The sequence below is a fragment of the Pristiophorus japonicus genome, chromosome 2 (genome assembly GCF_044704955.1).
Source record: "Pristiophorus japonicus isolate sPriJap1 chromosome 2, sPriJap1.hap1, whole genome shotgun sequence".
NCBI classification, from domain to species: Eukaryota; Metazoa; Chordata; class Chondrichthyes; family Pristiophoridae; genus Pristiophorus; species Pristiophorus japonicus.
Genome location: NC_091978.1, coordinates 368,557,121 through 368,573,523, shown reverse-complemented (window position 1 = coordinate 368,573,523; position 16,403 = coordinate 368,557,121). Strand labels below are relative to the sequence as shown.

The 16,403-nt window shown below is 45.9% G+C and overlaps 1 protein-coding gene across 1 annotated transcript in view; it reads right to left on the bottom strand.

The window, feature by feature from the left end:
• Positions 1 to 16,403, bottom strand: part of tspan5a (tetraspanin 5a) — a 187,513-nt gene that overhangs the window by 35,414 nt on the left and 135,696 nt on the right. The window contains exon 3 of the mRNA XM_070872879.1: positions 1,149 to 1,295. Coding sequence (XP_070728980.1) covers positions 1,149 to 1,295 — 147 coding nt within the window. The remainder of the gene's footprint in view (positions 1 to 1,148; positions 1,296 to 16,403) is intronic.

Genomic DNA, 16,403 nt, shown 5'->3' with positions numbered 1-16,403 from the left:
AGACCTGGGTGTCATGGTACATCAGTCATTGAAGGTTGGCATGCAGGTACAGCAGGCGGTTAAGAAAGCAAATGGCAAGTTGGCCTTCATAGCGAGGGGATTTGAGTACAGGGGCAGGGAGGTGTTACTACAGTTGTACAGGGCCTTGGTGAGGTCACACCTGGAGTATTGTGTACAGTTTTGGTCTCCTAACTTGAAGAAGGACATTCTTGCTATTGAGGGAGTGCAGCGAAGGTTCACCAGACTGATTCCTGGAATGGTGGGACTGACATATCAAGAAAGACTGGGTCAACTGGGCTTGTATTCACTGGAGTTCAGAAGAATGAGAGGGGATCTCATAGAAACATTTAAAATTCTGATGGGTTTAGATAGGTTAGATGCAGGAAGAATGTTCCCAATGTTGGGGAAGTCCAGAACCAGGGGTCACAGTCTAAGGATAAGGGGTAAGCCATTTAGGACCGAGATGAGGAGAAACTTCTTCATCCAGAGAGTGGTGAATCTGTGGAATTCTCTACCACAGAAAGTTGTTGAGGCCAATTCACTAAATATATTCAAAAAGGAGTTAGATGTAGTTCTTACTACTAGGGGGATCAAGGGGTATGGCGAGAAAGCAGGAATGGGGTACTGAAGTTGCATGTTCAGCCATGAACTCATTGAATGGCGGTGCAGGCTCGAAGGGCCGAATGGCCCACTCCTGCACCTATTTTCTATGTTTCTTCGAAATAGTAGCCATGGGATCTTTTATGTCCACCTTACAGGGCAGATGGGGCCTCGTTTTAATTTCTCATCCGAAAGACGGCACCTCTGACAGTGCTGCACTCCCTCAGCACTGCCCCTCCGACAGTGCAGCGGTTCCCCCAGTACTGCCCCTCCGACAGTGCAGTGCTCCCTCAGTACTGCCTATCCAACAGTGCGCCGTTCCCTCAGTATTGTCCTTCCGACAGTCCGGTGCTCCCCCAGTACTGCCCCTCCGACAGTGCGGCACTTCCTCAGTACTACACTGGGAGTGTCGGCCTAAATTTTGTGCTCAAGTCCCTGGAGTGGGACTTGAACCCACAACCTTGTGACTCCGAGGCACACGGGGCCACGGCTGACACTGTAGACAAACACCGGGCTGTCAACGTTCCACGCATACTCGGAGTACTTACAAACTTCAGCAGGAAAGTGTTCTCTCGTAGAGCCCCAATACATCCTGCAAATCCCAGAATGAACATCACACCACCGACCACCATGAACAACCAGACTGGATCAAAGCCACCCAGATCTGTGATCGATGAAATATTGGACAGCACTCCCTGAAAGAAAAAAAAAATCACAAAAAAGTTACAATTCAAAATTATAAGATCACAAAGAAATAGGAGCAGGAGTCGGCCATTTGGCCCCTCGAGCCTGCTCCGCCATTCAATGAGATCATGGCTGATCTTCTACCTCAACTCCACTTTCCTGCATTATCCCCGTATCCCTTCATTCCCTTAGAATCCAAAAATCTATCGATCTCTGTCCTGAATATACTCAAGGACTGAGCCTCCACAGCCCTCTGGGGCAGAGAATTCCAAAGATTCACCACCTTCTGAGTGAAGAAATTTCTCCTCATCTCAGTCTTGTGGCCGACCCCTTATCCTGAGACTATGACCCCTGGTTCTTGACTCCCCAGCCCGGGGAAAACATCCTCACTGCATCTACCCTGTCAAGCCCTGTAAGAATTTTGTATGTTTCAATGAGATCACCTCTCATTCTTCTAAACTCTGGAGAATATCGGCCTAGTCTGCTCAATCTCTCCTCATCGGACAATCCCCCCAACCCAGGAATCAGTCTGGTGAGCCTTCGTTGCACTCCCTCTATGGCAAGTATAAGGAGACCAAAACTGTACACAGTACTCCAGGTCTCACCAAGGCCCTGTAGCAAGACTGTCTTACTTTTATATTACAATCCCTTTGTAATAAAGGCTAACATGCCATTCGCTCTCTGAATTGCTTGCTGTACCTGCACGTTAACTTTCTGTGATTCATGTACAAGAACACCAAGCGAAATCTTTCACGTTAGGACAAGCTATTTGCAAATTTCACCCTCAAAATATCATGTATAATATAAAGTGCATTAAAACAAGACTGCAATAAGTTGGATACTTGTATATTAAATTCCTGAAATGTATTGTCGTGCTCAGAACTTGTACTCAACAGGCACCAAAACTTTTTAAAAAATCAATAATTTCAATCATTATAGGGACCAAAATTATTTGGCTAACTTTAAGGTCAATAGAGAACTGTGCACAGTTCTGGTCCCCACATAAATACCTCCTGACTCCCCAAAGCCTGTCCACCATCTACAAGGCACAAGTCAGGAGTGTGATGGAATACTCCCCACTTGCCTGGATGAGTTGCAGCTCCAACACTCAAGAAGCTCGACACCATCCAGGACAAAGCAGCCGGTTGATTGGCACCCCATCCACCACCTTCAACATTCACTCCCTCCACCACCGGCGCACCGTGGCTGCAGTGTGCACCATCTACAAGATGCACTGCAGCAACTCGCCAAGGCTTCTTCGGCAGCACCTCCCAAACCCACGACCTCTACCGCCTAGAAGGACAAGGGCAGCAGGCGCATGGGAACACCACCACCTCCACGTTCCCCTCCCAGTCACACACCATCCCGACTTGGAAATATATCGGCCATTCCTTCATCGTCGCTGGGTCAAAATCCTGGAACTCCCTCCCTAACAGCACTGTGGGAGCACCTTCACCACACGGACTGCAGCGGTTCAAGGCGGCGGCTCACCACCACCTTCTCAAGGGGCAATTAGGGATGGGCAATAAATGTCGGCCTTGCCAGCGACGCCCACATCCCGAAACAATTTTTTTTTTTAGTTATAAAAAGTAACTAGATTCAGTTCTGGGCTCCGCCCCTCAGGGAGGATATATCAGCCGTGGAAGGGGAGCAGTGCAGATTCACCAGAACGATACCGGGGCTAAATTACGAGGGCAGGTTGCATTGACCTCATCATCACAGGCGGTCCCTCGAACGAGGATGACTTGCTTCCACATGAGTTCATCGATGTTTCAATGAAGGACCCGATGTTCCAGTCCTGAACTCCAATTGGAAGGGTGGAAGATGCCTGTGGGTGGATTGTTTTAACGTGTGGTGACCGTTGCACACCAGCCACCTCACGGGCTTGACAGAGCGAGGTCTTGGTCCAGTGGCAAGGGTTAACCAGGACGACTGGAGACCTGCTCTGCTGCACGGACCTAGCGCACACATATGTGTATCCAGCTTTCCCTTTAATGCATCTATACTATTGGCTCCAACTACTCCGTGTGGCACAAATGTGATCTACTGAACTATCCAACTTGTTATTCAGTGATAGCCTTTCATAAAACCTCACCTTCAAAAGAAACACTGCCTGGATTGTCAAAAGTCTTTCACTCCATTTACATAAAAGGATGTTGCTTGTTCACACAAAGTCATACTTCCCTTCAGCGGAAAAAAAGACAAAGCAGCAGCCAGGCTTGTATTCTCTTGTGTTTCAGGGGTGATCTAATCGAGGTGTTTAAGATGATTAAACAATTTGATACGGTAGCTCGAGAGAAACTATTCCCTCTGGTGGGGGTGGGGAGGTGGGGCTGAGAGGTATCCAGAACAAGGGGCTGTCACCTTAAAATTAGAGCCAGGCTGTTCAGGGTGATGCCAGGAAGCACCTCTTCACACAAAGGGTGCTGGGAATCTGGAACTCTCTCCCCCAAAACGCTGCTGAGGCTGGGAGGGTCAATTGAAAATTTGAGAACAGAGATTGATAAGACTTTTGTTGGGCAAGGGTATTAAGGGTTACAGAACTAAGGCAGGAATGAGAAGTTAAGATACAGATCAACGATGGTTTAATTGAATGCCGGAACTGGATAGATGGGCTGAATGGTCTCCTGTTCCTATGTAGAGGCACTGGAAAAGGTGCAAGAAAAATTTACAAGGATGATGCGAGAAATGAGAGGTTATACCCATCATTGAACAGACTGGGGCTCGTTGCTATGGAAAAGAGAAGATGGAGAGGTGACCTGACAGAGGTCTGTAATATTATGAAAGTGTTTGATAGATGTTTCCACTGGTGGGGTTGTTCCAAACTAGGGGCCATCAATATAAGGTAGTCACTAATAAATCCAATGGGGAACTCAGGAGAAACTTCTTTACCCAGAGATGGTGAGAATGTGGAACTCGCTGCTACAGGGAGGGGTTGAGGTAAATAGTATCGATGCATTTAAGGCGAAGCTGGATAAACACATGAGGGAGAAAGGAATAGAAGGATATGGTGATGGGGTGAGATGAAGAGACAGATCAGCCATGATCTTATTGAATGGCGGAGCAGGCCCGAGGGGCCAAATGGCTGACTCCTGCCCTTATTTCTCATGTTATGAGGTAGGGTGGGAGGAGTCCCGTGTGGAGCATGAACACCGGCACGGAACCATTGGTCCGAATGGCCTGTTTCTGTGCTGTACACTCGATGTAATGTTCACAATGTTCATTCAGCAGGTACAACGAACTGGATTTTCGGTATGCTGCCACCTCTGTACGCGCCCCGGAGTGTCGGTAATGGCACAATGGCGGCAATGATTTTTGTTTGTCGCTGACCCTCGAGCACCCAGTAGCGCGCCGCGGTGGGACCGCCTGGAAAACCAGGTGGTCAGAGCTGTCCCGGCGACGGTGCGTGAAGGAATTGGTGAATGAGGTCAGTGTCATTTTTTTGTTTCGTTTTATTTTTGCGATTTATCCTCATGTGGGGGGTGGGGGGTTCAAGGTGTTGGGAATGTTTGTTGTGTGATTTGTGGCGATTTTATCCAGGGACGCCTCTCTCAGGGCACTCCGAGGATGGCTCTTTAGCTGGAGACTTTCCCTTGCTCAGCAGGCCTAGCGCCCTGAGAGCGGTGTGCAACATAGAAAATAGGTGCAGGAGTAGGCCATTTGCCCCTTCGAGCCTGCAAACTCCATTCAATAAGATCATGGCTGATCATTCACCTCAGTACCCCTTTCCTGCTTTCTCTCCATACCCCTTGATCCCTTTAGCCGTAAGGACCACATCTAACTCCCTCTTGAATATATCCAATGAACTGGCATCAACAACTCTCTGTGGTAGAGAATTCCACAGGTTAACAACTCTCTGAGTAAAGAAGTTTCTCCTCCTCTCGGTCCTAAATGGCTTACCCCTTATCCTTAGACTGTGTCCCCTGGTTCTGGACTTCCCCAACATCGGGAACATTCATCCTGCATCTAACCTGTTCAATCCCGTCAGAATTTTATATGTTTCTAAGAGATTCTCTTTCATTCTTCTAAACTCCAGTGAATACAGGCCCAGTCGATCCAGTCTCTCCTCATATGTCACTCCTGCCATCCCGGGAATCAGTCTGGTGAACCTTCGCTGCACTTCCTCAATAGCAAGAACGTCCTTGCTCAGATTAGGAGACCCAAACGGAACACCTCCCTTAGCGCTCCGCCCCCCACACAGGGCCCAGCTGGTGAATTTTGTGGCTGCAGATGCAAACCGTTTCCCACCGCAAAATTTACCGCCATTAGAGCCCGACAAATCCTCCATCCGAAAATCCAGCCTCGAGACTCTTATAAAGCCACGTATTTCAATCATTGCAGGGACCACAATTCTTTGATCAGCCACATATTCAATAAATGTGGCTAAAGCACGCATGAATGATTTGCAGAATCCGGCTGGCCCGGTTTAATCTCTCCTCCGCCCTCTGTGCCAGTGACCCACAGACCCTGCCAATTGCGCGTTCCACCAGCCACGCAAGCTGGAGGCAGTTAAATGGTGCCAGAGTAGTCAGTCCATGAGTTAATCAGCGACAGCACGAACTGCATTATCTGCCTGCTTTTCGTGGCTGACTGCTCCACGACACCATAAAACTGATGAGGCTTTAAAAATAGAATTGGGTTTTCCTAGAAGTTATGAGCGGCGTAGACAAGGCAACAATTATGACTACCTATTAGGACTGTAATATAGCAATGGTGGTTAATATGTGCTGACAGCTGGAGTGCAGAGTAACAACGCTATTTATATAGAGCCTTTACTGTAGTGAAACGTCCCAAGGGGCTTCACAGGAATATTAAGCGATAAAAATTTGACACCGAGCCGCATAAGTAGAAATTGACGCAGGTGACCGAAAGAGGTCGGTTTTAAGGAGCGTCTTGAAGGAGGAAAGAGAGGTAGAGAGGCGGAGAGGTTTAGGGAGGGAGTTCCAGAGCCTGGGGCCCAGGCAACAGAAGGCACGGCCACCGATGGTGGAGCGATTATAATCAGGGATACTCAGGAGGGCAGAATTAGAGCGCAGACAAGGTAGAATGGTTAGAAACATAGAAAAATAGGTGCAGGAGTAGGCCATTCGGCTCTTCGAGCCTGCACCGCCATTCAATAAGGTCATGGCTGATCATTCCCTCAGTACCCCTTTCCTGCTTTCTCTCCATACTCCTTGATCCCCTTAACCGTAAGGGCCACATCTAACTCCCTCTTGAATATATCCAGTGAACTGGCATCTCTGTGGTTGGACCACACTTGGCATACCGTGAACAGTTCTGGTTTCCATATGATTTTTAAAGACAATATGGGCACTGGAGACAGTGAAAAAAAGTTTGACTGGAATGATACCAGAACTAAGAGGTTATACCTGTCAGGAAGGATTGAACAGACTGGGGCTCTTAGAAAAAGAGAAGGCTGAGGGATGTGTGGAAATGTATTTCTATCTAAGCTGATACCACAGGGTATTTGTGTGCCCTTTTTAATATATAACAAAATGGAGTCCTGGTCCTTCCAGAAATTTCTGCATAAAGCAATCGGTTTGCATAAACAGCTAAACCTGGCTTGAAAGGGCTGATAGCCACCAGTCACCTAGGAGGCAAGTCCTGCTGAGACAAGTACACCCCCCCCACCCCCCGCCCATGGTGCTCTCCTATTGTCTATACAACACCAGTTCCACGCCACCCCACCCTTTTCGAAGTACTCAAACCACCAGCCATTATCTCTTGTAGAGACCTCATCCATTTGATACAAAGAGATAACTGACCAGGAAACTGGACAATCCTGACACAATGCAAGGCAGGTAATAGCTCATTACCACACTCTCATCGAGTAATGGCCGGCTGGCCAACTAATAACCCTGACAAAAGGAAATATCTGGAAACCATGTCAGAACAAGGATGTAGTAATTAACTCTTTATCTGTATTCACTGACTGCGAGACAGAGCCAATACACAGGGAGAGGCCATAACTTGGGTTTTACTGTATAAATATCTCGTGAAACTGTACCATTTCGGAGGTGTTCACTTAGCCATTAACTGAGTGTGACCTTTCCCTTGCTAGCAAGTAAATTAAAGAAACTTCTGCCGGAGCTGAAGGTGTCTGAGTCATTTATCGGAGGTCGAGATTTCGACAGTTACTTCTTGGAGGTTCCACCGAGATGCATACTCTCTGCCCTGTGAGTAAAACGGATACAGGCATAGTGCCTCTCCAGTGAAAGGCTTCAGTGGCCAAAACAAGGTGAGCCTTTTGCTCACAAGAGGTTTCTTCACTGTTGAATCGCATATGTAATCTGTTGTCTACAGGGGAGGTACTACAATCTACGAGACGCGACATTTAAAAGCTAAAGTTATTTTTTATAACCATTTCTTTCTCAGCTCGCAAGCAGAAGGGAACGGGTTCTGGAAAAATCTCGAAACAGCCCGGGGAAGGTTTCAGTCGGTAAGGTAGAAACAGCGCTATTAGGGGGGAAAAAAAAGGTTCTTAAAAGGTTCTTATGTGATAAGATTAGAAAAAAAGCGCAATCGATCGAAGGTTCTTATGTGATAAGAGTTAGGGTAATGGAACCATAAGTTTTATAAGTTTTATTAGGAGAAATTAAGGACTTGGTCTGTAGTGGCGTACAACGCAGACTGAGAATTGATTATTTGTTTAGATAGTGTTTAAGGTTATGATTTGTGTACTCGCGTGAATGTTGTTTGTCCTAGCTGTCCTTGTTATACTGTTGTGTGCAATACCTTTGTGCGACATTGCAATTAGAGAAACGGGAAGAGTCACTAGGGAAAATTGTGATTTGGAAAAACAAGGATTGATTAAGAGAAGAAACAGTAACTGATTGATCAACTACGGTTGGTTCGTGCCAACATCTCTCACACACCCAGACTGAGTCCGAATTAAGAGCTTTTTCAGGCCACGTAACGGCCAGGAGAAGTGGGCGTAGAGAACTCGTTGACCGAAAGGATTGAGAGATCCGAAACTGTGAAAAATCTTAATCATCCAGAAAGGGTGTCGGAGCAAGTAAAACACCACAAAAGGCACACCAGCCTATGTCATGCTCCAGAATTGTGGTCAGTCTTCAATTGACCAAAGAAAAAGAAGGGTAAAGTGGACTAAGGGTGAAAACAGGCCATTTCCACCCGATGGTTCATTTAATTTAGAGAGAACAACATGTCTAGAGGAGTGTCTTGTAAACAGAGATCCAGGTTAAAAAAAAGGAAAGTAATAGAAAAGGCCTGGATTCCGATTCTTCAAGCCCATGTAAAATTAACAGAGGAAGTGAATCAATATGTAAAAAAAAAGAGAACCTGATGGTGACTTATGGATTCAAAAAAAATAAAGCTAGCCAAAAAAAAAAGCTTTATTGAATGGAGAGAGACTTTTGTGAATGTCTTGTCTTTGAATGAGAGTGCTTCTGTGTTTTTTTTCATGTATCTGGAAACCTGTTTGGAAAGGTTGTGGAGCTGCCTGTTTGTTTTAGCTCCACCCACTTTTTCAAGCAGAGTGAAGTTTTTTAACCCTTCATAGTGTTGTCCTGTATGTGGGAAGTTTAAGACATTTTAAGTTAGAAGCGCAGATGTGGATTTATTCGGATGAGAAGTTACGGAGCTAGGAAATGCACAAAGGATAGGTTTGTTGAGACATGGTCCCGGTGGTTAAAAAAAGAGAATTTATTTGACACGCTCACTTACTTGTCGAAAGAAGACACGCAATCATTGATTATATTGGTATGAAAGACATAAATTTAGTCTAGGAGTAAGATAAAGAACGGGGAAGGGAAGTTGTAATGCCTTTTTTTTTTAAAAAAGCCTTTGTGGGTCTCTCGAGGTGCAGGCTGGGGGAGTACGCTCCCATTGTCCTTGGTATAAAATCTTGACGCGAAAGCTTCTAGCTCAGTAGGAGGATTTTTTTTTTGGATAAAGAGTGGCAGTACAATATTTGAATTGGGATTTTGAGATATTTCAGGTGATCTCCTTGATCAACATTTTGGGTGTATTGGAAAAATCTTGGGTTTGGAAGCCTTTTATTAAAATTATAAAACAAGTACTTTACATTCTGTGATCTGTGAATCACTATAAGCATAAATGAGAAGTTCATGTAACACACCGATTCTTCCGGTTCAGAAGCCCAATAGTGACAAATGGAGGTTTGTCCATGACCTATGAGCTGTGAATGAATCTACTATATTCTCACAATGCTTAAAGAAAGATTTGGAATGAAGTATCCCGGAATGCTTTCCAGAGTCTTAAGCAGTCCCTCACTTCAGCACCAGCCTTGGGATTACCAGATTACACTAAGCTATTCAATTTATTTGTGCATCACAAGTTGGGTTTTGCACAATCTGTTTTGACTCAGTTACATGGAGACAGGCAGCGACTGGTAGCGTATTTCAGTACCCAACTAGACCCAGTGGCACGCGGACTACTGTGAATGTAGGTGGAAGAATCATGAAAGGGTTAATAAAATGGTTCTAGGAATCAATAAGAAAATAAGAAAAGACAGACTTGGTTTCCCATGAGAAAGTAGTGGACAAAGTAGCTTGTGTGACCATCACTGATAAACAAGGGTTTATGGCCATGACTTGATAAGGTGCACATTTGCTTCGTGTGATTAAGCTGGGCTAGTCCGCTCGTAAAAGCATAAAGTGTTCTAAAGATAAACAGGCTGTCAATTCATGAAGCCCTAGTAACACACTGTGATTGATGAAGCAGGCCATACCTCCTTCGGTTTGTAAGAATAAAAGGGATGCGTCTGTGAGGATAGGCAGACCTTTTGTCTGCCTGCCCCGGAATCTGTAGACTCTGTGCTGGCAGTTTGGTAACAGGTCCGAAGCTGCTTCAATAAAGACGTAAAGATTGAAGGTATCTGACTCGATTATTGTCGAATGCAGCTGACCACCCGAACTAGGACTTAACACTACCAGGATGTCTTCCTTTGCTGGCAGCAGCTTATTATGCTAAACAACAGGCTCAGACAATAACTCTAAATCATCCGACCATTCTATACATCCCACACTCTGTCGAGATTTTACTTGCTAAATGTGCCAACCAACACCTAACCTCCGCAAGAACCACTAAATATGAAGTCGAACTGTTATCAAATCCGGCTCAGACCCGCCACCCACTATTAATGATGTGCTGGCCTTTCAGTCACAGGCCAGTACGGAGGAGGTGTTGACCTGCACAAAGGATCAATGTTATAAAAATACAGAAGGAATATGGGTTCACCACGATGGCCGCGTGGTGGCCCCCAGATCCTTACTTCCATGGATTGCCCGATGTGTTCATACATTCACACATGCGGGCAAAGGGGGATTGGCAGATTATATTTTGGCAACTTGGTATGCACCAGGTAATTCGACAGTTGCAAAACAAATCTGTGAAAATTGCGTTACTTGTCAGACAATGAATCCAGGTAAGACGGAAAAAGTAGAATCTGCCTCCCACCCAAATCCAGTCGGGCCTTTTGTACATTTACAAATGGATTTTATTGAATTACCTATGTGTATGGGTTTCAAGTATGTATTAGTTATTGTAGATGTGTTCTCTAGATGGATTGAAGCCTTTCCATGTAAAAAGGCCGATGCCACTACTGTTGCTAAATGTTTGTTAAAGGAAATCGTACCGCGCTTCGGAATCCCTGCTAAGCTTTCGAGTGATAACGGGTCACATTTCACGGGAACTGTTATAAGAGAAATGTGTAAAGCTTTACAGATTAATCAACGTTTTCATTGCAGTTATCATCCACAATAAGCTGGACTTGTTGAAAGATATAATGGAATGCTTAAATAAGCTGGCAAAACTATGTAATGACACTGGACTGAAATGGACAGAACTGCTGCCCTTAGCTTTGATGGTAACGCGATCTGCAACCAACAGAACAACAGGCCTGTCACCGCATGAGATAGTTATGGGACGTCCCCAACGACTACCTTTTACAGCACCATTTACTGCAAAACAAATGGACATCCACAAAATGGAGGAAAATATGTCGAATTATTGTATTGCACTAACCAAATGTATTTCCAGCTTTCATTCACAGGTAAAGGAAGCTCAAGTCAAGCCAGCGGAAGGGAAGGGTCATAACCTGGAGCCCGGGAATTCGTTTACATCAAAATCTTTAAAAGAAAAAGCAGTCTACAGCCAAGATTTGAAGGACCATACCAGGTCTTGCTGGCGACTAATACTGCAATCAAGGTGAAGGAAAGACCAACATGGATCCATGCGTCCCATTGCAAAAGGGCACCCGACCAGGAGGAAGGGAAGAAGGAACCAGAGGAACAGAAAAAGGAAGACTGAATAAGGAACTGTACGGACTATGGGGACTGATGGTGCTGGGCTTGACAGGGTTTTACTTTGCATTATTGATCACACCAGGGGTACAGACCCGCCACCGAAGGGAACTGCAAGTAAACATATTTATGGCACTGAGTCATAAGTATGCTCAGGAAAAAAACTTGTCGAGTTGTTGGATATGTTCCCATGTACCTGTCCACTCCGAAGGGGGTATTCCCCTGAGATCTGTCCCCTTTAACGAATCAGAAATGGTAGAATGGTTGATAGTGCAAAATAAGACAAACCTAACCAAGGTGTCAGAAACGAAGGAGCAAACAGAGTGGAGGTCGGCAGGGTATAAACTTACAGCCTTCCAGAGATGGTACCAGCCCAATTATAATAATAACCGCCAGCCTCCCTTCCTAAGTATTACTCCCGGAATAGGAAATCCTGAAGGTATAATATGCCTAGTGAGTGATGAGACTAAAGGACCAGAAATGGGACGCAGCAAGTGTTCCCAAATGACTAAATGGCAAGCCACAACTAATCCCACTGAGAGAAAGATAGCAACCGTTGGCTGGACGATGGTCCATTACAAAGCCCCAGGTGAAGGGTGGGAAGGTGAGACCACTCGAGTATGGATGGCGCGAAAGGACCAGGAGCTGACGTCCTATAATTGCACCTACTTTATTTGTGGCCATAAAGCCTACCCATGGTTACCAGCCAACTGGACAGGGTCCTGTTACTTATGTTATGTGGTACCCTTTATCAGATCAATAAAGACTCTAAGGGATGCCTATGGAAGTCATAGATTTAAACAGGATTTGACATGGCTAAACGGAATATTCAAGGTAATGGTGCCACCCTCTGGAATAGCATCGACCGAATGGCAGTTACGGGAACTGGCTAACTTAGTCGAATCAGTAGCCAAGGCAACTTCCCAAGCCTTTGAAGGGGTAAATGATGAAATGGTAGCTATTCGAACAGTGGCTCTCCAAAATCGTATGGCCTTAGATTATCTCCTAGCCAAGGAAGGAGGGACATGCGCATTAATAGGTGGAGAATGCTGTACGTATATCCCAGATAGCTGAATACATTAGGAAAAAGGTAATAGAGTATAAACAAACAGTTGGCCAGGATGATATCACCTTGTGGGGTTGGGCATCGGGATGGTTGAAATCCCTAGGGAAATCTGTGGTACAGGGTTTGCTCATATTCCTGCTGATAGTCTTCGGCCTCTATCTATTATTTGTCTTGGTTTAGTGTTGCTGTGCCAGGGTGGGAAAAGCCATGTTACCTACCGAGACCACGGCTAGAGTTATGGTAGCAACAACTACTGAAGGCTCTTGTGTGGAAATGGAAATAGAGAGACTGTACAAGATCAGAATGGATTAAGTTGTCCTTGTGAAGGACAAAATGGGGGAATGTGGAAATGTATTTCTATCTAAGCTGATACCACAGGGTATTTGTGTGCCCTTTTTAATATATAACAAAATGGAGTCCTGGTCCTTCCAGAAATTTCTGCATAAAGCAGTCGGCTTGCATAAACAGCTAAACCTGGCTTGAAAGGGCTGATAGCCACCAGTCACCTAGGAGGCAAGTCCTGCTGAGACAAGTACACCCCCCCCACCCCCCATGGTGCTCTCCTATTGTCTATACAACACCAGTTCCACTCCACCCCACCCTTTTCGAAGTACTCAAACCACCAGCCATTATCTCTTGTAGAGACCTCATCCATTTGATGCAAAAAGATAACTGACCAGGAAACTGGACAATCCTGACACAATGCAAGGCAGGTAATAGCTCATTACCACACTCTCATCGAGTAATGGCCGGCTGGCCAACTAATAACCCTGACAAAAGGAAATATCTGGAAACCATGTCAGGACAAGGATGTAGTAATTAACGCTTTATCTATTCACTGACTGCGAGACAGAGCCAATACACAGGGAGAGGCCATAACTTGGGTTTTACTGTATAAATATCTCGTGAAACTGTACCATGTTCACTTAGCCATTGACTGAGTGTGACCTTTCCCTTGCTAGCAAGTAAATTAAAGAAACTTCTGCCGGAGCTGAAGGTGTCTGAGTCATTTATCGGAGGTCGAGATTTCGACAGATGACCTGATAGTGGCCTTTAGGACTATGAAAGGGTTTGATAGGGTAGATGTAGAGATGTTTTCACTTGCGGACGAGACTGGAACGAGGGGGTATTAATATAAGATAATCACCAAGCAATCCAATAGGAAATTCAGGAGAAACCACTTTACCCAGAGAGCGGTGAGAATGTGGAACTCACTACCACAGGGAGGGGTTGAGATGAATAGTATCGATGCATTTAAGGGGAAGCTGGATAAACACATGAGGGAGAAAGGAATAGAAGAATATGGTGATGGGGTTAAGTGGAGAGGGGTGGGAGGAGGCTGGTGTGGAATATAAACACCGCAGGGACACATTGGCCAAACGCCCGGTTTCTCTGTTGTAAATATTTTGCAATACGATGCGAGTAGCCAGCTCCCAATGAAGAGTCAAGATCGAAGCCAAGTGTTTTCATTTTTTATACACAAACTTGTTTTTTGCTTCCTGTCTACTCGGCTTCTGAAGGAAGCAGATGCGAGACCCAGTGACTTTTCATAGCTGCCAAGCTTTGCCGAGAGAGCAGCTAGAGTGGTTGAAGCAAGAGACAGTGATAAGCGAGAGAGAGAGAGAGAGAGAGAGAGAGAGGACAAACTGTGCAGAAAGAATACAGCAGAGTGAGAGAGTGAGAAATCGCACAAAGGAGAACCAGAGAGAGAAGGGAAAAAAAAACTAAAACACTCCACATCTTGGAAATCTGAAGCATAAAACAGAAAAAATCTGGAAAAGCTCCAATCTGTGGAGATAGCACACGTTCGATGTTTCGGGTTCATCAGAACATCATCATCATCATAGGCAGTCCCTCGGAATCGAGGAAGACTTGCTTCCACTCTAAAAGTGAGTTCTCAGGTGACTGTACAGTCCAATATGGGAATTACAGTCTCTGTCACAGGCGGGACAGACAGTGGTTGGAGGAAAGGGTGGGTGGGGAGTCTGGTTTGCCGCACGCTCCTTCCGCTGCCTGCGCTTGGTTTCTGCATGCTCTCGGCGACGAGACTCGAGGTGCTCAGCGCCCTCCCGGATGCTCTTCCTCCACTTAGAGCGGTCTTTGGCCAGGGATTCCCAGGTGTCAGTGGGGATGTTGCACTTTATCAGGGAGGCTTTGAGGGTGTCCTTGAAACGTGTCCTCTGCCCACCTGGGGATCGCTTGCCGTGTAGGAGTTCCAAGTAGAGCGCTTGCTTTGGGAGTCTTGTGTTGGGGCAGGCGGACAATGTGGCCCGCCCAACAGAGCTGGTCGAGTGTGGTCAGTGCTTTGATGCTGGGGATGTTGGCCTGGTCGAGGACACCGACGTTGGTGCGTCTGTCCTCCCAGGGGATTGGCAGGATCTTGCGGAGACATCGTTGGTGGTATTTCTCCAGCAATTTGTGGTGAGCAGAACATCAACTGTTCCACAGATCTTCTTCTCAGGCAGTCCCTCGGAGCGCTGTATATTTCGCCTCCAAATCAGAAAGTTGTGGGTTAGAAAGATAGAAAATAGGTGCAGGAGTAAGCTATTCGGCCCTTCGAGCCTGCACCACCATTCAATAAGTTCAAATCCAACTCCAGAGACTTGAGCACAAAATCCAGGCCGACACTCCCAGCGCAGTGCCGAGGGAGTGCTGCAATGTCTGAGGCTTCGTCTTTCAGATGAGACGTTAAACCGAGGCCCCGTCTGCCCCCTCAGGTGGACGTAAAAGATCCCACGGCTAATATTTTGAAGAAGAGCAGGGGTGTTCTCTCCAGTGTCCTGGACATTATTCAGTTAAAAATAAACACCCAGGTTATCTGGTCATTATCATATTGCTGTTTGTGGGACCATGCTGCGAGCAAGTTATTGGAAACCATTATCAGGGACAAAGCGAACTTTCATTTGGGAAGGCAAATCAACGAGTGCCATCGTGGATTTGTTAAAAGGCAAATCGTGTCTGACGAACTTGACTGAATTCTTTGATGAGGGAACAGAGAAGGTACTACAGTAGATGTATATGTGGAATTTCGGATGTCATTTGACAAAGTGCCACACAGGAGGCTTGTTAAGATGATGGAATTAAGGAGAAAGTGGCGATATGGATACACAATTGGCTTAGTGACAGGAAGCAAAGGGGGGCGGCAGATGGATGTTTTTCAGACATGGGAGGTGGTTTGCAGTGATGTTCCCCGAGGGTTGATTTTGGGTCCGTTACCCTTTTCAATTTTTATGAACAACCTAGACTCGAGTGTAGGGAGCAGGATTATAATGTTTGCAGATGATACAAAACTTGGCAAAGTAGTAGATAGTGATGAGGATAGTTGTAGACTTCAGGATGACATAGACTGGGCAGAAGCATGGCAAATGGAGTTCAATGCGAAGTGTGCAACGATGCACTTTGGGAGGACTAGTATGGAAAGGTAAGAGAGAGAGAGAGAAAGAGAGAGAGAGACGGTGTTCGAGAGAGAGAGAGAGAAAGAGAGAGAGAGAAAGAGAGAGAGAGAGACAGGGTGTTCGAGAGAGAGAGAGAGAGAGAGAGAGAGAGAGAGACAGGGTGTACAAGAGAGAGAGGGTGTTCGAGAGAGAGAGAGAGAGAGAGAGAGAGAGACACAGGGTGTACGAGAGAGAGAGAGAGAGGGTGTTCGAGAGGGAGAGAGAGAGACATAGGGTGTACGAGAGAGAGAGAAGGTGTACGAGAGAGACAGAGAGAGAGAGGGTGTACGAGAGAGAGAGAGAGAGAGAGAGAGGGTGTACGAGAGAGACAGA